Source organism: Rhinoraja longicauda, chromosome 23, assembly GCF_053455715.1.
Source record: "Rhinoraja longicauda isolate Sanriku21f chromosome 23, sRhiLon1.1, whole genome shotgun sequence".
NCBI classification, from domain to species: domain Eukaryota; kingdom Metazoa; phylum Chordata; class Chondrichthyes; order Rajiformes; family Arhynchobatidae; genus Rhinoraja; species Rhinoraja longicauda.
The window spans coordinates 33,033,841-33,061,305 of NC_135975.1; the positions used below are offsets into that span (position 1 = coordinate 33,033,841).

Consider the following 27,465-nt stretch of genomic DNA (forward strand, 5'->3'; position numbering starts at 1 on the left):
CAGGGCCCCGTTAAGATGTATAGCACTGGCTTATCAAGGCGTAAACATTTACATCTCACGGGCTGTTCAGTCTTACTCTCCCATCTCAAAGACTGCAGATAACTGCAGATGCTGGTACAAATTGAAGGTATCACAAAATGCTGGAGTAACTCAGCGGGTCAGGCAGCATCTAGGAGAGAAGGAATGGGTGGCGTTTTGGGTCGAGACCCTTCTTCAGACTGACGTCAGGGGGGCGGGACAAAGAAAGGATATAGGTGGAGACAGGAAGATAGTGGGAGAACTGGGAAGGGGGAGGGGAAGAGAGAGACAGAGGATCTATCAAAAGTTAGAGAAGTCTTTGTGCATTGTTTGAGTTTAGAGATTCAACACGGAAACAGGCCCGCCAAGTCCGCGCCGACCAGCGATCCCCGCGCACTAGCGCTATCCTACACACACGCACTACGGACAATTTGTACATTTATACCAAGCCAATTAACCAACAAAACTCCACGTCTTTGGAGCGTGGGAGGAAACCGAGGATCTCGGAGAAAACCCACGCAGGTCACGGGGAGAACGTGCAAACTCCGTACAGACAGCACCTGTGGTCAGGATCGAACCCGGGTCTCCGGCGCTGTCAGGCAGCAACGTCACCGTTGCGCCACCGTGCCGCCTGGTTAAGTCCCTCATCTCCAATCTACCCCAGAGCCATCTCCACCTCCTTCCTCCATCAGGAGAATTTCCCTCAAATGTCTTAACCTGTCACCCCCTGTGCGGAGAACCCGACAAAATAAGAACGAGGATAAGTTTGCTCCCATTTGCATGTTAACTTGCCAAGAAATCAAGCGTTAGGCACTCCTCCCAACCCTTCTGAATTTGGTGGAAAGTTTCCGCTTTCTTATTTAATCTCCGCCATTCCGATTTCGCCTCACATTTTTCCGCAAAACAGTCGGTAATTGCAATTTGTCAATTTGGCCGCTAGGGGTTCCACGAGAAATCCCCCCCCGGCCTGGAAGTTTCCCCGAAAATGTGGCACCTAGGCTGGGCAAGGCAGCCAATCTCGACCTCATCGAGACTTCAATTCGGCCGCCAGAGGTCGCTAGGGGATCCGCAAGAAATCCCCCCCCCACGCGCCCTGGAAGTCTCCCCGAAAATGTGGCACCTAGGCTGGGCAAGGCAGCCAATCTCGACCTCATTGGGATTTCCATGGCCAATCGGTGGGTTGAATTTGCAACCTGCGGCCGGGGCCTCTGGAACTCCAGCCCAGCTGGAACCAGCACATCTATCCCCATCGCCGAGCGACTTCCTTGGCCAGCTGGATAAACCAGCAAAGCTCTGGAACCAAGAGTGCCAGAAGATCAGTGGTGGAACTGTAATGAGTAAATATTAAATTTAAGTGCACGATTATATAACCATATTAATTAATTAAGACAGGGTTAAAATATAAAACACAGCAGAAAAGCCAATTACCACCTTTTTGGGCTGATCGTCAATTAATGTGCGAATTTACTTCAACAAGTACTTCCATACGCGTAGTTGAGTCGCATATATCAACTCTTTCTTCATAACTTAGTTATACATTTTGTGTAAGGAAAAAGCAAAATAGAAAAAAAAACAAAACATTTTTTCTTTGTGTTGCAAAAAGTATCTCTGTTCAATAACCTTTCTATAAATAGCAAAATATCGTCATGATAGGCCTGACATTGTACATGTAGTCCACGAACTACAGACTGTTGGAAATAATAGTAGTTTTTCACACATGAATGTAGCGCAACGCGTACGCGCATTTGGCGTGCATACTTTTTTTTTGCTGAAAAGTTGCATTATTATGAATTTTGATGTAAAATTCTGAATTTTGGACATCAAAATTATGAATTTGTAAAATCAAATGTTGGGAGGTCTGGTTAGGCAAGGTGGTTGTGATCACTGCCCAGTCCATCACCGGGTCTGACCTCCCCACCATCGAAGGGATTTATCAGAGTCGCTGCCTCAGAAAGGCAGCCGACATCTTCAGAGACCCACACCACCCTGGCCACGCACTCATTTCACCCCTGCCATCGGGAAGAAGGTACAGGAGCCTGAAAACTGTAATGTCCAGGTTCAGGAACAGATTCTATCAGGCTATTAAACACAACGACCTAAAATGAGCTACATAGACTTGGGGGCATTTGTTTGATCTTTTTGCACTAAATTGTGTGTGTGTGTGTTGAACGCTATTAATTTGAACTATGGGTATATATATACACACACGCATACAGACACACACGTGTGTGTGCGTATATATGTATGTATATATGTGTGCGTGTATAGTCTGAAGGAGGGTCTCGACCCGAAACGTCACCCATTCCTTCTCTCCTGAGATGCTGCCTGACCTGCTGAGTTACTCCAGCATTTTGTGAATAAATACCTTCTATTTATATATATATATATATATATGTGTGTGTGTGTGTGTGTATGTAGTTCAAACTAAAAAAGTTTAGTATATATGTGTATATACTGTATATATATATGTGTGTGTATATGTATATTTTTCTATATATATGTATATATTTGTGTGTATATACTGAACTCTTTTGCATTGATTATATTGTTCACAGTGCACTATGTTTACATATTCAGTCGTGCTGCTGCAAGGAAGAAGTATATTGTTCTGTCTGGGACACATGACAATAAAACACTCTGGAATCTTGAAAGGGCCTTAAACCGCGATCATTCCGGCTGAGGGGCAGGACGCTAACTTTATTAGGACAAGAGCCCTCGGCAGAAGCCATCAATTGCTCACCCTGTCACCATAAGCAGGCAGATTGGGCTCGGTTTCCACAGAACAGCTGATGTCAGCTCTTTCCTCTCCGCGCTCAGCGGCCCCCTCCACTCTCCTCTCCTCTCCTCTCCTCCCCACCTCCCCCTCCCTGTGCAAGAGGTGGTTCTTAATAACCTGACCCTGGCTTCCAGTACTTTGGAGTTGCGCCACAGTACCGTTCTGCTGTTAGCTCTCAACATTCCAGATGGCATAGAGATGGAGGGGGGGGACTCACGGAATGTCGCAGCAGAGGGACCCGTCCCCTACCGAGGTATGCATTCTTTTATTTCTCTGTAGTTTAAGCGAGCGGGCAAAAGTTCCTCTTCTTGCCCTGCCTGACTTTCGAGCTTGGTTCGGAGCAGCAGAACGGCCGGTGTGGGGCAACAAGCCCCCCGAGGATGGGGGAAGAGTGGGTCCGACAGAGAGCACACTGAGAGAGCGGACAGTGGAATGCGTAACCTCCAAGCTGAGCAAGTCCTTGCCCCCCTTCCCTTGCAGCAAGGAGCGGCACTCCACTCCCAGTCAACTGAGGGAACGCAACGCTGTGTAGCTCCACTTACTGCAGACCCACTTCACACCGAAGACAGACACAAAAAGCTGGAGCAATTCAGCTGGACAGGCAGCATCTCTGGAGAGAAGGAATGGGGGACGTTTTGGGGTCGAGACCCTTCTTCTTCACACCTCGGCACTTTAGTTTAGAGACACAGCGACATTCTGAAGTCGACAGAAGCTTTTTTATAAAAAAGCAGGAGTGGTAAAGTTCTGTAGTTGTTATTTTGTTTTATTCATGGCTCAATCTGCTGAAAGATTTAAGAGGGGTCTCGATTGGAAACGTCGCCCATCCCTTCTCTCCAGAGATGCCGCCTGTCCTGCTGAGTTACTCCAGCTTGTTGCGTCTGTCTTCGGTTTAAACCAGCATCTGTGGTTCCTTCCTGCACATAAGGATTTAGCAACCGGTCTGGCTTCCTCCAGCTTTTGTGGGAAGGAGAGGAGACAGATCGATGCTCGGCTCTGCCCATGCTGAGTGGTTCCAAGCTGCATCCCTGCTGCTGCGATACCTCTACCAGCACGGTGTCCACGTTTTAACACCGTGTGTCATTGCAACTGTGTCGCAGATGTGAGAGCCAAGAGAATAGTCAGTCCGAAGAAGGGTCTCGACCCGAAACGTCACCATTCCTTCTCTCCAGAGATGCTGCCCGACCCGCTGTGTTACTCCAGCGTTTTGTGTCTATCTTCGGTGTAAACCAGCATCTGCAGTTCCTTCCTACACAAAATAATTAGACTCGTGGTCTAAGCATTGGAAGGTAATTTTTCGATCTCCGTATGCCAGTGCTAGTGCCTATTGGCCATGTGGTCACTAAACTTTAAACGCAGTAGTAGAGTTGCTGCCTTACAGTGGCGGAAACCCGGGTTCGATCCTGACCACGGACGCTGTCTGTACGGAGTTTGTATGTTCTCCCTGTGGCTTTCGTGGGGAGGGGAGTAGGGGAAAGGGGTGGGGGGAAGAGGGGGGGGGAGGATAGTGGGGGGGAGTGCAGGGGACATGGACCGTTGTGATTTGCTGTTGAAGACCACTGGAGCAAGTATGTCTTCAATGAAATTAGGTATGTGCAGTTTTAAATGAAACTCTTCATAACTTAGTCATACTTTTTATGCCCATTGTTCTTTTATTCAATACCAAGAGAATTGGGATGTGTAAGGAAAAAGCAAACTTGAAAAAACAAAACAAAACAGTTTTTTCTTTGTGTTGTAAGAAGTATTTCTGTTCAATAACCTTTCTATAAATAGCAGAATATACTCATGATAGGCCTGACATTGTACATGTAGTCCAAGAACTACAGACTGTTGGAAATAATAGTCGTTTTTCACACGTGAATGTAGCGCTACGCGTACGCGCATTTGGCGCGCATACTTTTTTTTTGCTGAAAAGTTGCATTACGCACCGTATTATGAATTTTGATGTAAAATTCGGAATTTTGGACATCGAAATTATGAATTTGTAAAATCAAATGTTGGGAGGTCTGACAGTCAGAACCATTTCCCCCACAGTGGAAATGTCAAAGGCTTTAAGAAGAGAGGGGTGGTTTAAAGGACAAGGTTTTTTTAAATACCGTTGCTCCTCAAGTTACATAGAAACATGGGTTGCAGGATGGGGATACATTCCGATAAGCTCATCGTAAACCGAAAATATCGTAAGTGGAAAATGCATTTAATCACACCCGATCAATTGGCCGTAAGCTCGCTGCGGCTCGCTGCCGTTGCCCAGCGCTTGCACCATTCGTAAAGTGGAAGCATCGTAAGTTGGGGAGCATCTGTACACAGAGTGGTGGGCTCCTGGAACACATTGCCAGGGGAGGCAGATACGATAGGGGCGTTTAAGGGGCTATTGGATAGGCACACGGATATGGATTATGTTTAACTTGGCATCGTTGTTGGGCACAGACATTGCGGGCCGAAGGGCCTGTTCCCGTGCTGTACTGTAGCAGATAAATTGCAACCCATTCTCCAAACAGGAAGATAGACACAGAATGCTGGAGTGATTCAGCGGGACAGGCAGCATCTCTGGAGAAAAGCAATGGGCAACGTTTTGGGTCGAGACCCTTCTTCAAACTAAAATTAGGAAGTCAGCATTTGTCTTGTTGCTAAGTCTTATCTCGGACTATTGTTTTAATTTACACCCTTGGTGTTCCACTGAGTGTTTTCTTTGTACAAAGTGTAGCACCAGGACATGTTGAACTTTGTGTAACATGCTATCAGTGAGATACCTGACCACTAGTTGTTCAATTAACCCATAGGGACTTGTTACTTTCTCACAATGGTACCTTACTGTCGCATGTACTGTAAGTACAGATGCTCATCGGCTTACGATGCTTTAATTTACGATATTTCGACTTTACCACGGTGCAAAAACGATACACGTTCAGTAGAAACCGTACTTTGAATTTTGATCTTTTCTCGGGGTCCAGAACCAGGGGCCACACAGTCTCAGAATAAAGGGGAGGCCATTTAAAACTGAGGTGAGAAGAAACTTTTTCCCCCAGAGAGTTGTGAATTTGTGGAATTCTCTGCCACAGAGGGCAGTGGATGTCCAATTCACTGGATGAATTTAAAAGAGGGTTAAATAGAGCTCTAGGGGCTAGCGGAATCAAGGTATATGGGGAGAAGGCAGGCACGGGTTACAGATTGTGGGTGATCAGCCATGATCACAATGAATGGCGGTGCTGACTCGAAGGGCCGAATGGTCTCCTCCTGCACCTATTGTCTATGTTTCTAGTGATATGCGGTACGATACTCTCTCGTGATGCTGGGCAACGGCAGCTAGCCACAGCTCCCAGTCAGCCACGTGATCACGAGTGTAAGCAACCCATACTCTACAGTGCCAGCGCTTTTTGGATGGAGTGCTTTGTGTTTTTGCATCCCATCATGTCCAGGTTAGGTGGTTTTGATGCTCGGTAGGTTAGGTGTATTAAATGCATTTTCGACTTAGGATATTTTCGGTTTACGGTGGGTTTATCGGTACGTAACCCCATCGTAAGTCGAGGAGCACCTGTACAGTGAAATGCTCTGTTCGGCCTACAATCCTGTAAAATCATACTATACCCAAGCTTAATCGTACACAAGCATAAGAACGCGACGATTGTAATTGAGGCAGTGCACAGAGTTGCAACGTTTCCATCTTGTACCTCTTAAGTGTCAAGTTCTTCAAAATATAGAGACGTCTTGGCCTTAAAGTTCATGTTCATAAGTGATAAGAGCAGAATTAGGCCATTCGGCCCATCAAGTCTACTCCGTCATTCAATCATGGCTGACCTATCTCTCCCTCTCAACCCCATTCTCCTGCCTTCTCCCCATAACCCCTGACACCTCCATACTAACGAAGAATCTATCAATCTCGGCCTTAAAAATATCCATTGACTTGGCCTCCACAGCCGTCTGTGGCAATGAATTCCACAGATTCACCACCCTCTGACTAAAGAAATTCCTCCTCATCTCATTCCTAAAAGAACATCCTTTTATTCTGAGTCTATGACTTCTGGTCCTAGACTTCCCCACCAGTGGAAACATCCTCTCCACATCTACTCTATCCAGGCCTTTCACTATGTGGTAAGCTTCAATGAGGTTCCCCCCTCATCCTTCTAAACTCTAGCGAGTACAGGCCCAATGCCAAAGGGCCTGTTTCTGTGCTGTATCGCTAAACTAAACTCAAATTTAGCATTCGATGCTGCAGATGATGGAGGTCCATTGTTCTAACTTTCACTAATTTCGTTTAGTTTAGCTTAGAGATACAGATATAGAGTTACAATGAGGAAACAGGCCCTTCGGCCCACCGAGTCCGTGTCGACCAGCGATCCCCGCACATTAACACTATCCTACCCACACTAAGGACAATTTACCCACAAACCTGTACGTCTTTGGAGTGTGGGTGGAAACGGAAGATCTCTGAGAAAATCCACACAGGTCACGGGGAAAGCATTCAAACTCTGTACAGACAGCACCCGTAGTCAGGATCGAACCCGGGTCTTTGGCACTGCAAGGCAGCAGCTCTACCGCTGCGCCACCGTGCCGCCTTTAACATCTGGAAGTTGCGTGGGTTTCCTCTGAAGTGTTGCCCTTCAGGTTTGTAGACAGCGTGTCACCGACCGGACTATTGCAGAGTACAATTTGGGTTTGTGCAGCAGAGGAACGATTTGGACATGTGGTGCTCTCACACTGGGGTAATGTGACCTCTGGCATGTGATTGGGATCGAGATTAATGAAGCAACATGCCCCCCAATCCTGAACGCATCGTCTGTGAAGTTTATCGTGTATCTGTGGTTGCAAAGTTGTGTTCTTCTCTGGTCCATGCTCAACTTGTCTAAGCCAACTAGGGTTGCAAACTTCCTCACTCCCAAATACGGGACAAGGTGACGTCACCCCATGTGACCTCACCCAGCCAGCGGCCACGTGCTCCCGCTCCACCAATGGCGGCCACCCGGGCCGGGAGGCGGGTTGCTACGCAACCTTCGACAGGCGAACACACTCGGCCCCGAACACACTCCGTTAGCCCAAACTGTCCCAGCCGACAGCAGCCCGCGGGCCTAATACGTGACAAGGGCGGACCCTTACGGGACAAATCAATTTGGCCCAAAATACGGGATGTTAATACGGAACAGTTGGCAACCCTAGTGCCAACCAAGATGCCCTGTCTAAGTTAGGAAGAGTCATGTGTCTGGAAATGATTGGGTTAATGTTTGATGAGCGTTTGATGGAACTGGGCCTGTACTCGCTGGAGTTTAGAAGGATGGGGGGAGGGGAACCTCATTGAAACCTACCGAATAGTGAAAGGTCTAGATTGAATGGAAGTGGAGAGGATGTTTCCTCTAGTGGTAAAATCTAGGACCAGAGGCCACAGCCTCAGAATAAAAGGAGATGAGGAGGAATTTCTTTAGCCAGAGAATGATGAAACTGGAATTCATTGCCGCAGACCAAGTCATTGGGTATTTTTAAAGCAGCGTTCTTGGTTAGTCAGGGGGTCAAAGGTTATGGGGAGAAGGCAGCAGAATGGTGTTGAGAGGGAGAGATAGATCAGCCATGATCGAGTGGCAAAACAGACTCGATGGGCTGAATGGCCTAATTCTGCTCCTATGTCTTTTGGTCTTGTGTGCCAATACTCAGGCACTAGGAAACAGCTCAGTCATTGTCAGCGAACAAAAACTTTTGATTATAGATGAATTAATGCATCTTAATTAATTTTTTGTTAATGTGTGACATTTAATTTTTCAAAGCTAGAATGTGACATAATTGGATGAATTAAGTGCATCTTCAGTAATCAAAGAACTTTTAGTTTAGTTTAGAGATACAGCACGGAAACAGGCCCTTTCGGCCCACCGGGTCCGCGCCGACCAGCGATCCCCGCACATTAACACTATCCTACACCCACTAAGGACAATTTTTACATTTACAGCAAGCCAATTAACCTACAAACCTGCACGTCTTTGGAGTGTGGGAGGAAACCGAAGATCTCGGTGAAAACCCGCGCAGGTCACGGGGAGAACGTACAAACTCCGTACAGACGGCGCCCGTAGTTGGGATCGAACCCGGGTCTCCGGCGCTGCATTTGCTGTAAGGCAGCAACTCTACCGCTGCGCCACCGTGCCGCCCTAACTTCTGTTTATCTTTTAGGTTCCCTCTCACTATTGCAGTTCAGATGTCTGCAAAGCTCTGCAAGAAAGTAAATTCAAGCGTGTAAATGACAAGGTTTAAAGGTTCAGACCAACATTGGGACTGGTGCATGCATAGGAACGGTCGAGAGGGATCTGGGGCAAGCGGGTGCAAAGAGGACTGGCTCAGATGGGGCATCTCGGTGGGCAAGGATGAGTTGGGCCAAATGGCCTGTTTCTGTGCTCTATGATTCCGAGAAGGAATATTTTGTGGCGCTACCATTGAATCTCTGCTGACCGTCGCCATTTGTCACTGTGAACGCTGGCAGCACAGTGGAGCAGCTGGTAGAGCCGCTGCCTCACCACGCCAAAGACCCGGGATCAATCCTGACCTTGGGCGCTGTCTGTGTGCAGAGTTTGCACGTTCTCCCTGAGACCTCGTGGGTTTGCTTCGGGTGCTCAGGTTTCCTCCTGCACCCGTTTTGTATGTTTCTATGTCACAAAGACGTGCGGGTTTGTAGGTTAATTGGCCCTCTGTAAAGTACCCCTAATGTGTAGGGAGTGGATGAGAAAGTGGGATAACACAGAACTATTGTGAACGGGTAATCGATGGTCGGCATGGACTCTGTGGGCCGAAGGGCCTGTTTCCATGCTGTATCTCTAAACTACAACTAAACTAAACAGTTTGCTTGTCGAAGCAAAGGATTGCAGATGCTGGTTGATACAAAAAAAAGACACAAAGCGCTGGAGTAACTCAGCGTGTCAGGCAGCCTCTCTGGAGAACATGGATAGAACGGGCAGGACGGTGGCACAGCGGTAGAGTTGCTGCCTTACTGCACCAGAAATCCGGGTTTGATCCTGACTACGGGCGCTGTCTGTGCGGAGTTTGTACGTTCTTCCCGTGACCTGCGTGGGTTTTCTCTGGGATCTTTGCTTTCCTCCCACACTCCAAAGACGTGCAGGTCTGTAGGTTTATTGGCTTGGTGTAAGTGTAAACTGTCCCTAGTGTGTGTAGGATAGTGCTAGTGTGCGGGGATCGCTGGTCGGCGCCGACTCGGTGGGTCACATTGTACCTCTACATTAAACCAAAGGTGGTGTTTCGGGTTGAGACTCCCTCTTCAGACTGACCTTTCCCCAGTTCATTTGTTTCGTTCCCGACGGGTGACCCCTGGGATTAGCGTGTGTTCAGTAAGCTGGACATGGTGGAGTTGTACACCCACTGAGCCTTGTTGATGGATGGGGCCTGTTATTAAGCAGCAGGTGACAGCTGAAATTGAGTTTTGGCCTCCCTGTGATGTTCTGACAGTCACTGGCTCTTGTGTAGCTTGTGCAGCCGATGGTTTTAATGTGAATGCAACACGTTCCTGGCATTCCTCCAGCAGGCATTTTAAACTCCAGCGTGCCTTTGTGTTTGACCACCATTCCTAATTAAAAAATGCAATAAATCATCAGGGAATCATCAGCCTGCTAGCAAGTTTCTTCATTGTTTTTACAGCGCTTGGTAATGCAGGAAGATCAATTGTTTATTATGATGATGTGAGGAATAGGAGTAGAATTAGTCCCATTCGGCCCATCAAGTCTACTCCGCCATTCAATCATGGCTGATCTATCTCTCCCTCCTAACCCCATTCTCCTGCCTTCTCCCCATAACCTCTGACACCCGCCAATTCACTGGATGAATTTAAAAGAGAGTTAGATAGAGCTCTAGGAGCTAGTGGAATCAAAGGATATGGGGAGAAGGCAGGCACGGGTTACTGATTGTAGATGATCAGCCATGATCACAATGAATGGCGGTGCTGGCTCGAAGGGCCAATACTAGAGGAGCAAGATGAACCACTCCGTCGAAATCGCCTCTACTGAAGTGTAGTCCGCAAAGGAGCGGAACATCCGCCATTTTAGTAAGCAAAACCCGCCGTCCGCTCTGCCTCTCGCAGTGTAATCAGTGTTGTGGGGGAACAGTATGTGTGATGATACCATCAAAATGCAGAATTTAACTCATCTACCAATTCACAGAAAATGTTTCTGCAAGTTTCTGCCTACTGAAATGGCGCCGTGACACACTACAGTTTTTAGGGTGGAGTGGTCTATTGTCTTTGTTTGTGTGCGCGTGTGCTAACCGTGGATGTGTGGTGTGTTACAGACGCTGATTGTGCCCCTGCGTTGTTGATGGTGCGTGGGCCTGGACTGAGCTGATGGTGCGTGATGGAGTTGAAGGTGTGGGTCGATGGAGTCCAGCGCATCGTGTGCGGTGTCACCGAGGCCACAACCTGCCAGGAGGTGGTCATTGCCCTCGCCCAGGCAATCGGTAAGCTGCTGATGCCCGGGGCACCCTGTTTGCGGGTGTGAGCGGGGCCAGACCAGCCAGCCTCTCGTCCGACCGGGAGCCATTTCCCTTCACCGTTTAGCCATTCAGTGTTTAGATTAGACGGGTGGCGCAGCGGTAGAGTTGCTGCCTTTCAGCGCCCGAGACCCGGGTTCCATCCTGACTGCGGGCGCTGTCTGTACGGAGTTTGCACGTTTTCCCCGTGACCTGCGAGGGTTTTCTCCGATATCTTCGTTTTCCTCCCGCACTCCAAAGACGTGCAGATTTGTTGGTTAATTGGCTTGGTGCAAATGTAACTTTTCTCTGTTGTGTGTACGTAGGGTAGTGTTAGTGTGCGGGGATCGCTGGTCAGTGCAGACTCGGTGGGCCGAAGGGCCTGATTCCACGCTGCATCTCTAAACTAAACTAATATTACTTTAGTTTAGAAATACAATGCAGAAGCAAGCCAGTCAGCTCACCGAGTCCGCACTGACCAGCGATCGCCGCACACTAACACTATCCTACACACACAGAAGGGACAGTTTACAATCGTACCAAACTAATTAACCTACAAACCTGTACGTCTTTGGAGTGTGGGAGGAAACCGGAGCGACCGGAGAAAACCCACGTGATCACGGGGAGAACGTACAAACTCCGTACAGACAGCACCCGTAGTCAGGATGGAACCTGGGTCTCGGGCGCTGTAAGGCAGCAACTCTATCGCTGCGCCACCGTGCTGCCTTGTCCACGTTCTGTCCACAAGTGGAATCCAAGCATGGCCACAGTGTCTTGGGTCTGAGCTGTGCTTGCCTTGCCCATTCTACGGTAGTTAACCTGCAAGTCGAATCAGTAGTAAGGAAGGCAAATGCAATGCCAGCATTTATTTCGAGTACACTAGAATATTAAAAACAGGGATGTAATGCTGAGGCTCTATAAGGAACTGGTCAGACCACATTTAGGGTCTTGTGAGCCACGTTGGGCACCATATCTCAGGAAGGATTTGCTGTCTCTGGAGAGGGTCCAGAGGAGGTTTACGAGAATGATCCCAGGAATGAGTGGGTTAGCACATGGTGAGCGTTTGACAGCACTGGGCCTGTACTCGCTGGAGCTTAGAAGAATGAGGAGGGACCTCATTGAAACTTACCGAAAAGTGAAGGGCCTGGATAGTGGATGTGGACTATTGGTAGAGTCTAGGACCAGAGCACATAGCCACAGAATAAAAGATGTACCTTTAGAAATGAGGTGAGGAAGAGTTTCTTTAGTCCGAAGGTGGTGAATCTGTGGAACTCATGGTCACAGAAGGCTGTGGAGGCCAAATCATTGGATATTTCTAAGGCGGGGATTGCTAGATTCCTGATCAGTACGGGTGTCAGAGGTTATGGGGAGAAGGCAGGAGAGTGGAGTTGAGAGGGAGAGATAGATCAGCCATGATTGAATGGTGGAGTAGACTTGATGGGCCGAATGGCCTAAATCTGTTCCTATAGCTTATGAACATGAACAGTTTGCTGTGTGAGCAACTTGTGGCTGATTGGGCGGTCACGGTGGCGCAGCGGTAGAGTTGCTGCCTTACAGCGAATGCAGCACCGAAGACCCGGGTTCGATCCCGACTACGGTGCTGTCTGTACGGAGTTTGCACGTTCTCCCCGTGACCTGCATGGGTTTTTCTCCGAGTCCTTCGGTTTCCTCTCACACTCCAAAGACGTACAGGTAATTGGCTTGGTAAATGTAAAAATTGTCCCTAGTGGGTGTAGGATAGTGTTAGTGTGCGGGGATCGCTGGGCGGCGCGGACCTGTTGGGCCGAAGGGCCTGTTTCCGCGCTATATCTTTAAACTAAACTAGGCTTCAATGGTGAACCCCTCACTTGTCTCTTGGATGTTATATAATCAACTGCACTGGGTCCTGGCGAGCTCTTTCCTCCCAGTTTCTGTTACTGTCAGTTGGTTTACAAGTTAACCGTGAAATTATTTCTTGTCCCACTTGCTTACTTATCAGTCCAATATTGTTCCCTCGACACACTGTAGCCACTGGCAATGTGTTTATGCACACTGACAAATGTGCCTGGTCAGCTAAGGTCTAGTACGTCAGGTAATTGAACTTCATGGACCATAGGGGAACAGTGAAAACAGATATCTTTGAGAAACTGCAGATGCTAGGTTTTATTTGGGGATACAGCGCGGAAACAGGCCCTGTCGGCCCACCGAGTCTGCACCGCCCAGCGATCCCCCCTGCTCAACCTCTCCCTTTAGGTAGAGTTGCTGCCTTCCAGCGAATGCAGCGCCAGAGACCCAGGTTCCATCCCGACTACCGGATCTGTCTGTAAGTTCTCCCCGTGACCTGCGTGGGTTTTCTCCGGGTGCTCCAGTTTCCCACCACACTACAAAGACGTACAGGTTTGCAGGTTAATTGGCTTTGGTAAATGTAAAAATTGTCCTTAGTGTGTGTAAAAATTGTCCCTGGTGTTAATGTGCGGGGATCGCTGGTCGGCGTGGACCCGGTGAGCCAAAAGGGCCTGTTTCCGCGCTGTATCTCTACACTAAGCACAGGCCCCTGAGTCTGGCAACATCCTCGTTCATCTTCTTCCTTCTTTCCTGCTTGACAACGTCTTTCCTACAACATGGTGCCCAAAGCTGAACACCACACTCCAAATGTGGCCCTCACCAATGTCTTATACAACTGTAACATGACCTCCCAGCTTCTATATTCAGTGCTCTGACTGACGAAGGACAGGAATCCTAATCTTAGAATGTACTGATTTCAGTTTGGGGCAGTTTGGGTATAGTGAAGATAGTAGGTTGGCAAAGGCGGGGGGGGGGGAGGTGTTTGATGGGCAGATGATTGGATCAAAGGCCAGGGAAGGCGGCACGGTGGCACAGTGGTAGAGTCGCTGCCTTACAGCGCCAGTGACCCGAGTTCGATCCCGACTACGGGTGCTGTCTGCAAGGAGTTTGTACGTTCTCCCCGTGACCAGGGTGGGTTTTCTTCGGGTGCTCCGGTTTCCTCCCACACTCCAAAGACGTACAGGTTTGCAAGGTTAATTGGCTTTGGTAAAAATTGTAAATTGTTCCTAGTGTGTGTTGGATAGTGTTAATGTGTGGGGATCGCCGGTCAGCAGGACTCGGTGGGCCGAAGGGCCTGTTTCCGCGCTGTACCACTTGAACTAAACTAAACTAAGATGAAAAAGCAAGGTGTCAGACAAAAGGATTGAAGACGTGCTAATTGTGAAGCAAGAGGTAGGAATATAAGTGGAGTGGGGAGGGAGGGGAGTAATAGGTGGGGCTGAGAGGAGGGGGAGGGGGGTTTGGGAAACAAAGTGGGTCGTGGGGGAGAAATGAGGGGGAGGTTGGTATTATTAGGGGTCACCTCTGAAATGTGGCTTTAAGCACGACTTGCAGCCCTGACTCACAACTCAATGTTTCAGAAGCATGTGAAGTGTTTTCGTTGTTGAAATGTAGAGAATGCAGTAATCTTTCAGCAAAAGGTCATTAGGAGTTGCAGCAAGATAAAGGACCCTGTTATCAGTAGCAGTGTTGTCAACAGAGGGATGAGTATTAACTGGATTAGAAACATAGAATCAGAGAAAATAGGTGCAGGAGTCGGCCCTTCGAGCCAGCACCGACCGCCATTCAATATGATCATGGCTGATCACCCAGAATCAGTATCCCGTTCCTGCTTTCTCCCCATATCCCTTGATTCTGTTAGCCCCAAGAGCTCTATCTAACTCTCTCTTGAATACATCCAGTGAATTGGCCTCCACTGCCTTCTGCGGCAGAGAATTCCACAGATTCACAACTCTCTGGGTGGAAAGGTTTTTCCTCATCTCAGTCCAAAATGGCCTCCCCTTATTCTTAAACTGTGACCCCTGGTTCTGGACTCCCCCAACATTGGGAACATTTTTCCTGCATCTCGCCTGTCCAATCCCTTAAGAATTTTATATGTTTCTATAAGATCCCCTCTCATCCTTCTACATTCCAGTGAATATAAGCCCGGTCGACCCATTCTTTCATCATCTAGAGCATCTAGCTGCTCTAGATGTCAACTTATTTACATCGCTGCTCTAGATGTCAACTTATTTACATTTCTATTGCACCCGCTGTTCTAGATGTCAACTTATTTACATCGGCGAAACCAAGCGCAGGCTCGGCGATCGCTTCGCTGAACACCTGCGCTCGGTCCGCATTAACCAAATTGATCTCCTGGTGGCCGAGCACTTTAACTCCCCCTCCCATTCCCAGTCTGACCTTTCTGTCATGGGCCTCCTCCAGTGCCATAGTGAGGCCCACCGGAAATTGGAGGAACAGCACCTCATATTTCGCCTGGGCAGTTTGCAGCCCAGTGGTATGAACATCGACTTCTCCAACTTTAGATAGTTCCTCTGTCCCTCCCTTCCCCTCCTCCTTCCCAGATCTCCCTCTATCTTTCTGTCTCCACCTATATCCTTCCTTTGTCCCGCCCCCCTGACATCAGTCTGAAGAAGGGTCTCGACCCGAAACGTCACCCATTCCTTCTCTCCCGAGATGCTGTCTGACCTGCTGAGTTACTCCAGCATTTTGTGAATAAATCGATTTGTACCAGCATCTGCAGTTATTTTCTTATACCATTCTTTCATCATATGTCAGTCCCGTTAGTGTGAGGACTGGCATGGTTTGGAACAGCTCTGTGACTTTCTACTTCACCTCTCTCTCATCTGACCATGCTTCTGGCCTTTAGTTTAGTTTGGAGACACAGTGCGGAAACAGGCCTTTTGGCCTACCGAGTCCTTGCCGACCAGCGATCCCTGCACACCAGCACTGTCCTACACTAGGGACAATTTACAATTATACCAAAGCCAATTAACCTACAAACCTGCACGTCTTTGGAACGTGAGAGGAAACGGGAGCACCCGGAGAAAACTCACGCAGGTCACGGGGAGAACGTACAAACTCTGTACAGACAGCACCCCTAGTCAGGATGGAACCAGGGTCTCTGGTGCTGTGAGGCAGCAACTCTACCGCTGTGCCACCCGAGGCAGCAACAGTCCAGCACTGACTAACGAGGTGCAATGTGTCAATAGACCACAGGTGCAGGAGTAGGCCATTCAGCCCTTCATCCCAGCACCACCATTCGATGTGATCATGGCTGATCATTCTCAATCAGTACCCCATTCCTGCCCTCTCCCCATACCCCCTGACTCCGCTATCATTAAGAGCTCTATCTAGATCTCTATTGAAAGCATCCAGAGAATTGGCCTCCACTGCCTTCTGAGGCAGAGAATTCCACTGATTTACAACTCTCTGACTGAAAAAGTTTTTCCTTACCTCCGTTCTAAATGGCCTACCCCTTATTCTTAAATATGGACCCAGTGGAGTGCTGGTCTCCAGTCCCCAGAGAGAGGGGGTACACCTCCTGGGTCAGACCGGTGAGAGTGCCTCCCACAATCAGTCTGCAAGGCGAATCGTGAACTGATCCAAGAGTCACGGGGTCACGGACTGGTCGGCGCGGACTCCGCGGGCCGAAGGGCCTGTTTCTGCGCTGTATCTCGAAGCTAAACTAAGCTGAAGTCACACAGACGCTCACATCACAAGCCACCCACGCCCCCGCTGTTAAACAAAGCCGCCAGGGCCGCTGCCTCACGGCACCAGAGACCTGGGTTCGATCCTGACCTAGGGTGCTATCTGTGTGTGTGGAGTGTCTAGCTGCTCTAGATGTCAACTTATTTACATCGCTGCTCTAGATGTCAACTTATTTACATTTCTATTGCACCCGCTGTTCTAGATGTCAACTTATTTACATCGGCGAAACCAAGCGCAGGCTCGGCGATCGCTTCGCTGAACACCTGCGCTCGGTCCGCATTAACCAAATTGATCTCCTGGTGGCCGAGCACTTTAACTCCCCCTCCCATTCCCAGTCTGACCTTTCTGTCATGGGCCTCCTCCAGTGCCATAGTGAGGCCCACCGGAAATTGGAGGAACAGCACCTCATATTTCGCCTGGGCAGTTTGCAGCCCAGTGGTATGAACATCGACTTCTCCAACTTTAGATAGTTCCTCTGTCCCTCCCTTCCCCTCCTCCTTCCCAGATCTCCCTCTATCTTTCTGTCTCCACCTATATCCTTCCTTTGTCCCGCCCCCCTGACATCAGTCTGAAGAAGGGTCTCGACCCGAAACGTCACCCATTCCTTCTCTCCCGAGATGCTGTCTGACCTGCTGAGTTACTCCAGCATTTTGTGAATAAATCGATTTGTACCAGCATCTGCAGTTATTTTCTTATACCATTCTTTCATCATATGTCAGTCCCGTTAGTGTGAGGACTGGCATGGTTTGGAACAGCTCTGTGACTTTCTACTTCACCTCTCTCTCATCTGACCATGCTTCTGGCCTTTAGTTTAGTTTGGAGACACAGTGCGGAAACAGGCCTTTTGGCCTACCGAGTCCTTGCCGACCAGCGATCCCTGCACACCAGCACTGTCCTACACTAGGGACAATTTACAATTATACCAAAGCCAATTAACCTACAAACCTGCACGTCTTTGGAACGTGAGAGGAAACGGGAGCACCCGGAGAAAACTCACGCAGGTCACGGGGAGAACGTACAAACTCTGTACAGACAGCACCCCTAGTCAGGATGGAACCAGGGTCTCTGGTGCTGTGAGGCAGCAACTCTACCGCTGTGCCACCCGAGGCAGCAACAGTCCAGCACTGACTAACGAGGTGCAATGTGTCAATAGACCACAGGTGCAGGAGTAGGCCATTCAGCCCTTCATCCCAGCACCACCATTCGATGTGATCATGGCTGATCATTCTCAATCAGTACCCCATTCCTGCCCTCTCCCCATACCCCCTGACTCCGCTATCATTAAGAGCTCTATCTAGATCTCTATTGAAAGCATCCAGAGAATTGGCCTCCACTGCCTTCTGAGGCAGAGAATTCCACTGATTTACAACTCTCTGACTGAAAAAGTTTTTCCTTACCTCCGTTCTAAATGGCCTACCCCTTATTCTTAAATATGGACCCAGTGGAGTGCTGGTCTCCAGTCCCCAGAGAGAGGGGGTACACCTCCTGGGTCAGACCGGTGAGAGTGCCTCCCACAATCAGTCTGCAAGGCGAATCGTGAACTGATCCAAGAGTCACGGGGTCACGGACTGGTCGGCGCGGACTCCGCGGGCCGAAGGGCCTGTTTCTGCGCTGTATCTCGAAGCTAAACTAAGCTGAAGTCACACAGACGCTCACATCACAAGCCACCCACGCCCCCGCTGTTAAACAAAGCCGCCAGGGCCGCTGCCTCACGGCACCAGAGACCTGGGTTCGATCCTGACCTAGGGTGCTATCTGTGTGTGTGGAGTTTGTCCGTCCGTCTCCCTGCGACCTGCGTGGGTTTTCCCCGGGTCCTCCAATGTCCTCCCACACTCCGAAGGCGTACAGGTTTGGAGGTTAATTTGGCTTCAATAAAAATTGTAAATTGGCCCTAGTGTGTAGCATTGTGCATGTCAAGTCAAGTCAAGTCAAATTTATTTGTCACATACACATACTCGATGTGCAGTGAAATGAAAGTGGCAATGCCTGCGGGTTGTGCACAAAAAGAATTACAGCATATAAATAAAGTTAATAAGTTACTAAACATAGCACAAAAAGTGTCGACAAAAATTTAGTCTCTGGGGTTATAAAAATTGACAGTCCTGATGGCCTGTGGGAAGAAGCTCCGTCTCATCCTCTCCGTTTTCACAGCGTGACAGCGGAGACGTTTGCCTGATCGTAGCATCTGGAACAGTCCGTTACTGGCGTGGCAGGGGTCCCTCATGATCTTGCTTGCTCTGGATCTGCACCTCCTGATGTATAGGTCCTGCAGGGGGACGAGTGTAGTTCCCATGGTGCGTTCTGCCGAATGCACTACTCTCTGCAGGGCCATCCTGTCCTGGGCAGAGCTGTTCCCAAACCAGACTGTAATGTTGCCGGACAGGATGCTCTCTACAGCCCCAGAGTAGAAGCAATGAAGGATCCTCAGCGACACGCTGAATTTCCTCAGTTGTCTAAGGTGGTAAAGGCGCTGCTTAGCCTTACCCACCAGTGCGGCAATGTGCGTTGCCCACGTCAGATCCTCTGCGATACGGACTCCCAAGTATTTGAAACTGCTCACCCTATCCACAATAGACCCATTTATCTCGAGTGGCGTGTACGTCCTTGGATGTTTAGCCCTTCTGAAGTCCACAATCAGCTCCTTTGTTTTAGTGACATTCAAGAGGAGGCTATTGTCCTGACACCAGAGTGCCAGATCAGCCACCTCCTCCCGGTAGGCCTTCTCATCGTTGTTGGAGATCCGGCCCACCACCACAGTGTCATCAGCAAACTTGATGATGGAGTTTGAGCTGAACCTGGCCCCACAGTCATGTGTGTACAGGGAGTACAGTAGGGGGCTAAGGACGCAGCCCTGGGGGGATCCTATGTTCAGGGTGAGGGAGCTAGATGTGTGTTCCCCCATCCTGACCACTTGGGGCCTGGCAGTGAGAAAGTCCAGGACCCAGGCACACAGAGGGGTGCTAAGCCCCAGTTCCAGCAGCTTCTCAACCAGTCTGCTGGGGACTATTGTGTTGAATGCTGAACTAAAGTCAATGAACAGCATCCTCACATAGCCCCCCTGGCTGTCCAGATGAGAGAGAGCGGTGTGTAGAACCTGGGAGACCGCATCATCCGTGGACCTGTTCGGACGGTATGCGAACTGTAGTGGGTCCATGTTGCGAGGAAGGAGGGCGCAGATGTGCTTCTTAACTAGCCTCTCAAAGCATTTCATGACAACCGAGGTGAGGGCCACCGGTCGGTAGTCATTTAAGCACGCTGGAGAGGCATTCTTTGGCACCGGTACAATGATGGTACAGGGTACAATGGTGTACAGGGTGATCGAGGTCGGTGCGGACTCAGTGGGTCGATGGGCCTAGTGTGTAGCATAGTGCAAGTGTACAGGGTGATCGAGGTCGGTGCGGACTCAGTGGGCCGATGGACCTGTTTCCACGCTGTATCTCAAAAATAAACCGATAAATGATCTGTAATGTAGAAATAAGGAGCTGCAGGTGCAAAATGAAACTGCTTTAGTGTGAATAAGAGTCCATGTTCTCCTGAAATGCTGTGTGCAGGGAGGAACTGCAGGGGCTAGTTTACACCAAAGACAGACACAAAAGGCTGGAGTAACTCAGCGGGTCAGGCAGCCTCTCTGGGTCTGAAGACCGCCTCGACCCTGAAACGTCGTCTATTCCTTTTCTCCAGAGAAGCTGCCTGACCCTGTGACTTACAGAAGGCTGTGCAAGCTAAGTCAATAGACAATAGACAATAGACAACAGGTGCAGGAGTAGGCCATTCAGCCCTTCGAGCCAGCACTGCCATTCAATGCGATCATGGCTGATCACTCTCAATCAGTACCCCGTTCCTGCCTTCTCCCCATACCCCCTAACTCCGCTATCCTTAAGAGCTCTATCCAGCTCTCTCTTGAAAGCATCCAACGAACTGGCCTCCACTGCCTTCTGAGGCAGAGAATTCCACACCTTCACCACCCTCTGACTGAAAAAGTTCTTCCTCATCTCCGTTCTAAATGGCCTACCCCTTATTCTTAAACTGTGGCCCCTTGTTCTGGACTCCCCCAACATTGGGAACATGTTATCTGCCTCTAATGTGTCCAATCCCCTAATTATCTTATATGTTTCAATAAGATCCCCCCTCATCCTTCTAAATTCCAGTGTATACAAGCCCAATCGCTCCAGCCTTTCAACATACGACAGTCCCGCCATTCCGGGAATTAACCTAGTGAACCTACGCTGCACGCCCTCCATAGCAAGAATATCCTTCCTCAAATTTGGAGACCAAAACTGCACACAGTACTCCAGGTGCGGTCTCACCAGGGCCCGGTACAACTGTAGAAGGACCTCTTTGCTCCTATACTCAACTCCTCTTGTTACGAAGGTCAACATTCCATTGGCTTTCTTCACTGCCTGCTGTACCTGCACGCTTCCTTTCATTGACTGATGCACTAGGACACCCAGATCTCGTTGAACTCCCCCTCCTCCTAACTTGACACCATTCAGATAATAATCTGCCTTTCTATTCTTGCTTCCAAAGTGAATAACCTCACACTTATCTACATTAAACTGCATCTGCCATGTATCCGCCCACTCACACAACCTGTCCAAGTCACCCTGCAGCCTTATTGCATCTTCCTCACAATTCACACTACCCCCCAACTTAGTATCATCTGCAAATTTGCTAATGGTACTTTTAATCCCTTCGTCTAAGTCATTAATGTATATCGTAAATAGCTGGGGTCCCAGCACCGAACCTTGCGGTACCCCACTGGTCACTGCCTGCCATTCCGAAAGGGACCCATTTATCCCCACTCTTTGCTTTCTGTCTGTCAACCAATTTTCTATCCATGTCAGTACCCTACCCCCAATACCATGTGCCCTAATTTTGCCCACTAATCTCCTATGTGGGACCTTGTCGAAGGCTTTCTGAAAGTCGAGGTACACCACATCCACTGACTCTCCCTTGTCAATTTTCCTAGTTACATCCTCAAAAAATTCCAGTAGATTTGTCAAGCATGATTTCCCCTTCATAAATCCATGCTGACTCGGAATGATCCCGTTACTGCTATCCAAATGCTCAGCAATTTCGTCTTTTATAATTGACTCCAGCATCTTCCCCACCACTGATGTCAGACTAACTGGTCTATAATTACCCGTTTTCTCTCTCCCTCCTTTCTTAAAAAGTGGGATAACATTTGCTATCCTCCAATCCACAGGAACTGATCCTGAATCTATAGAACATTGAAAAATGATCTCCAATGCTTCCACTATTTCTAGAGCCACCTCCTTAAGTACTCTGGGATGCAGACCATCAGGCCCTGGGGATTTATCAGCCTTCAGTCCCATCAGTCTACCCAAAACCATTTCCTGCCTAATGTGGATTTCCTTCAGTTCCTCCATCACCCTAGGTTCTCCGGCCCCTAGAACATTTGGGAGATTGTGTGTATCTTCCTCAGTGAAGACAGATCCAAAGTAACGGTTTAACTCGTCTGCAGAGATAGACAAATTCTTGATTAGTACGGGTGTCGGGGGTTATGAGGAGAAGGCAGGAGAAAGGGGTTAGGAGGGAGAGATAATAGGAAAATAACTGCAGATGCTGGTTCAAATTGAAGGTAGACACAAAATGCTGGAGTAACTCAGCGGGTCAGGCAGCATCTCAGGAGAGAAGGAATGGGTGACGTTTCGGGTCGAGACCCTTCTTCAGACTGATGTCAGGGGCGGGACAAAGATAGGATGTAGTCAGAGACAGGAAAACAGTGGGAGAAGGGGGAGGGGAAAGAGAGGGACAGAGGAACTATCTGAAGTTAGAGAAGGCAATGTTAATATATAGATCAGCCTTGATTGAATGACAGCACAGACTTGAAGGGCTGAATGGCCTAATTCTGCTCCTATCACTTATTACTCCAGCATTTAGTGTCAGACTTCTCCTGAGAAGCTGCCTGGCCCGCCGGTTTACTCCAGCACTGACTAACGAGCTGCAATGTGCAGGAAGGAAGTGCAGGTGCTGGTTTAAACCGCAGACAGACGCAAAGTGCTGGAGTGATTCAGCGGGACAGGCAGCATCACTGGGGAGAAGGGATGGGTGGTGTATCGGGGCCGAGACCCTCGTGCAGCGCTGTTAATGTGCCCTTTGTGTCCACACAGGGAGGACTGGTCGGTACACGCTGATCGAGAAGTGGAGGGAGACAGAGCGCCACCTGGCCCCTCACGCCAGCCCGCTGGGGGCCCTGAGTAAGTGGGGCCAGTACGCCAGCGACGTGCAGCTGATCCTGCGGCGCACGGGGCCCTCCCTGAGCGAGCGGCCCTCGTCTGACATTGCGGGCCGTGGCCCCGAGAGAACGTTGTACCGGCAGAGCCTGCCGCCCCTGGCCAAGCTCAGGCCCCAGAATGACCGGTCGCTGAGGAGGAAGGAGCCCAAGAGGAAGTCCTTGACTTTCACCGGGGGCCCAAAGGGCTACGTGGACGTTTTCGGCAAGTGCAAGGACTCGGAGGCGAGGCAGCAGGGCACGGCCCCCAGAGGCGGCCTGGACGACTTCAGGCGGGTAGTCCAGCGCCAGAAGGAGAGGCTGCAGGCCCTGGACAGGCAGCTGGAGTCCAGCCGGGAGGAGACCAGGCACTGGGAGGGGAAGGCCGGCTCCCGCGTGGAAGAGGAGGTGGTCAGGTTGCAGCAGCGCATCAGGAAGAACGAGGTGGAGATCGAGGAGGAGGAGTTCTGGGAGAACGAGTGGCAGATCGAGCAGGAAAACGAGCGGCAGCTGAAGGAGCAACTGGAGGAGGTGAGGCGACGCATCAGGGACTCCGAGCAGAAACTGCAGGAGTGCGCGCACACCATCCAGAAGATGGAGAACGGCATCGAGGCGGAGAAGCTGCAGCAGGAGCTGCAAGGGGCGCAGGTCAACGAGGAGGAGGTGAAGGGGAATGTGGTCAAAATCAGGAAGGACATCGAGCTGAAGTATCAGCACAGCACCAGGCTACAGAACAGCTTGCGGGCCGTGGAGAGAACTTTGGGTCAAGTCAATAAAAAGCTTCAGGTAACATTCTCAGGTTCGGGTTTGCGCGGCACGGTGGCGCAGCGGTAGAGTTGCTGCCTTACAGCGAATGCAGCGCTGGAGACCCGGGTTTCATCCCGACCACCGGTGCTGTCTGTAAGGAGTTTGTACGTTCTCCCCGTGACCTGCGTGGGTTTTCTCCGAGATCTTCGGTTTCCTCCCACACTCCAAAGACATGCAGGTTTGCAGGTTAATTGGCTTGGTAAATGTAAAAATTGGCCCTAGGGTGGTGTTGATGTGCGGGGATCGCTGGTCCGCACGGACCCAGTGGGCTGAAAGGGCCTGTTTCTGCGCTGTATCTCTAAACTAAACTAAACTAAACATCAGGATCGTTCAAAATGCATCTGAACCAGTTGGGTTTTTAATGAGAATCAGAAAAACCGCAGGCGCGAGAAATGGCAGATGGAGTTTAATGCTGATAAGTGTGAGGTGCTGCATTTTGGAAGGACAAATCAAAATAGGACGTACAGGGTAAATGGTAGGGTATTGAGGAATGCAGTGGAACAGAGGGATCTGGGAATAACTGTGCATTGTTCCCTGAAGGTGGAATCTCATGTGGATAGGGTGGTGAAGAAGGCGTTTGGTATGCTTGCCTTTATAAATCAGAGCATCGAATATAGAAGTTGGGATGTAATGTTAAAATTGTACAGGGCATTGGTGAGGCCGAATCTGGAGTATGGTGTGCAGTTCTGGTCGGCAAATTATAGGAAGGATGTCAACAAAATGGAGAGGGTACAGAGGAGATTTACTAGAATGTTGCCTGGGTTTCAGCACTTAAGCTACAGAGAGAGGTTGAACAGGTTGGGTCTTTATTCTTTGGAGCGTAGAAGGTTGAGGGGGGACTTGATAGAGGTTTTTAAAATTTTAAGAGGGACGGACAGAATTGACGTGGGTAGGCTTTTCCCTTTGAGAGTGGGGAAGATTCCAACAAGGGGACATAGCTTCAGAATTAAGGGACAAAAGTTTAGGGGTAACATGAGGGGGAACTTCTTTACTCAGAGGGTGGTGGCTGTATGGAATGGGCTTCCGGTGGAAGTGGTGGAGGCAGGCTCGATTTTATTATTTAAGAGTAAATTGGATAGGTATATGGATGGGAGAGGATTGGAGGGTTATGGTCTGAGAGCAGGTAGATGAGACTAGGTCAGAGAAAGTGGTCGGCGTGGACTGGTAGGGCCGAACGGGCCTGTTTCCGTGCTGTAATTGTTATATGGTTATATGGTTTTAAATCTGCAATAAAAGCACAAAATAGCTGGAAACATTTAGCGAGAAACAGAATTAGAGTTACTGTCTTGGGGTGCACACCCTTCTCCACAAGGATCTTTCAGGCCGAACCTCCATAGATGCCACCTGACCTGCTGAGTGTTCCTAGTGTCTTCTGAGTTTATTTTGGATTTTCAGAGTCTGTAGTTGTTCAATTTACAAGTCATTTTCGATGGCAAGTTTTCCTTTCCAGTGGCAGCCCATGTACAATGTAAGCTTTCACAATGGAAATGGAGGCTGGTCATTGTCTAAGCCGGCCCCACCGTTCATGTTCTACGCCTTAATCGTCTTGAACCGGTGGGGTAACCTACCCCTATATATTGTCACGTATCTACTGTAGCGGCACGGTAGCGCAGCGGTAGAGTTGCTGCTTTACAGCGAATGCAGCGCTGGAGACTCAGGTTCGATCCTGACTACGGGTGCTGCACTGTAAGGAGTTTGTACGTTCTTCCCGTGACCTGCGTGGGTTTTCTCCGAGATCTTCGGTTTCCTCCCACACTCCAAAGACGTACAGGTATGTAGGTTAATTGGCTGGGTAAAATGTAAAAATTGTCCCTAAATTGTGTAGGATAGTGTTAATGTACGGGGATCGCTGGGCGGCACGGACTTGGAGGGCCGAAAAGGCCTGTTTCCGGCTGTATATATATGATATGATATGATATGATATGACACTGTATCCGCTGTTCAAGATGTGGACTCTTGTACATCGGCGAGACCAAGCGTAGACTGGGCGATCATTTTGCTGAACACCTCTGCTCGGTCCGCCTGAACCTACCTGATCTCCCGGTTGCTCAACACTTAAATCCCCTTCCCATTCCCACACTGACCTTTCTGTCCTCGGTCTCCTCCATTGTCAGAGTGAGACTAAACGCAAATTGGAGGAACAGCATCTCATATTTCGCTTGGGCTGCGAAATAGAGTGAGAATAAGTTGATTTCTCTCACTTATAACCTCGGCATCCCCTCTCTCTCTATCCCTCCCCCACCCAAGTCGCACCAGCTTCTCGTTTTCACCCAACAACCAGCTAACAATGGCCCGTTTCCTTTATCATCGTTACTTTTTTTGCATATCTTTCATTCATTGTTCTTTATCTCTCCACATCACTGTCTATATCTCTCGAAGGTAGGCACAAAATGCTGGTGCAACTCAGCGGGTCAGGCAGCATCTCAGCAGACAAGGAATGGGCGACGTTTGGGGTCGAGACCCTTCTTCAGTCTGATGTCAGGGGAGGGGGCGGGACAAAGATAGGATGCAGTTGGAGACAGGAAGACTAGTGGGAGAACTGGGAAGGGGGAGAGGAAAGTGAGGGACAGAGGAACTATCTGAAGTTGGAGAATGTTCATACCGCTGGGGTGTAAGCTGCCCCTGCGAGTTTCCTCTACTTTGAAGTATGTCTATATCTCTCGTTTCCCTCATCCCCAACCAGTCTGAAGAAGGGTCTCGACCCGAAACGTCGCCCATTCCTTCTCTCCAGAGATGCTGCCTGCCCCGCTGAGTTACTCCAGCATTTTATGTCTGTCTTCGGTTTAAATCAGCATCTGCAGTTCCTTCGCACACATCGTGTGGCGATGTGCCTGGGCTGGGTTTCATGGAGTGGCGTTCCTGCTTGCCCTCACTGTTTAGATTCCTAGCTCTGCTGCACATATCCATGGGGAACATGGAGCTGATTTATTTTCAGTGTTTGTGGGCGGGGAACTTGACCAGGGTTTGTGCGATGTAATCAGATCCTTTGTGGAGCGACAGATTTTTTAAATATACATCAAAAAAAACTTTATTCCAGTAATAAATATTTACAAAAACATTTTATTTTCCGAAACTCCATCCGACATTCCCGGAGGTTACACATTCAATGCAGATATTTATTGCCGAATTTACACAGAATCCCTTATTTGGAGGGGCGTCTCTCTCCACCACACCCTGCCCCCCATGTCCAGCAGCGGAAGGACCCTTGACTGTGGTCCTCCCCCACAGGGCCTTGGCGTTGGCTGCACCGAGCTTCAGTGCGTCCCTCAGCACGTACTCCTGCAGTCTGCAGCGGGCCAGTCGGCAACATTCCCCAACGGGCAGCTCGCTCCGCTGGGAGGCCAACAAAGCTCGGGCAGACCAAAGAGCGTCTTTCACCGAGTTGATGACCTTCCAGCAGCACTCGATGTCAGTCTCCGAATGCGTCCCTGGGAACAGTCCGTAGATCACAGAGACGGAGCTGCTCGGAATAAATCGTGACAGGGACCCCTGCAGACCTCTCCAGACTCTCTTGGCAAATCCACACTCTGTGAAGAGGTGGGCCACCGTCTCCTCTCCATAGCTGCCGTCCCGAGGGCAGCGTGCGCTGGTAGTGAGGTTCCGGCGGTGCAGGAAGGATCTGACTGGGAGGGCTCCCCTCACCGTCAGCCAAGCC

The 27,465-nt window shown here is 49.5% G+C and overlaps 1 protein-coding gene across 3 annotated transcripts in view; it reads left to right on the forward strand.

Annotated features, from left to right (window-relative positions):
* The window catches only part of rassf8b (Ras association domain family member 8b), a 97,830-nt gene that overhangs the window by 50,678 nt on the left and 19,687 nt on the right, over positions 1-27,465 (forward strand). For 2 of the 3 annotated variants that reach the window (XM_078420016.1, XM_078420018.1), the window contains 2 exons: positions 11,057-11,221; positions 22,903-23,789. In XM_078420016.1, coding sequence (XP_078276142.1) covers positions 11,119-11,221; positions 22,903-23,789 — 990 coding nt within the window. In that variant the 5' untranslated portion in view covers positions 11,057-11,118. Of the gene's footprint in view, positions 1-2,802; positions 3,048-11,056; positions 11,222-22,902; positions 23,790-27,465 lie in introns of those variants that run through there. The other variant, XM_078420017.1, reaches the window with a different exon arrangement.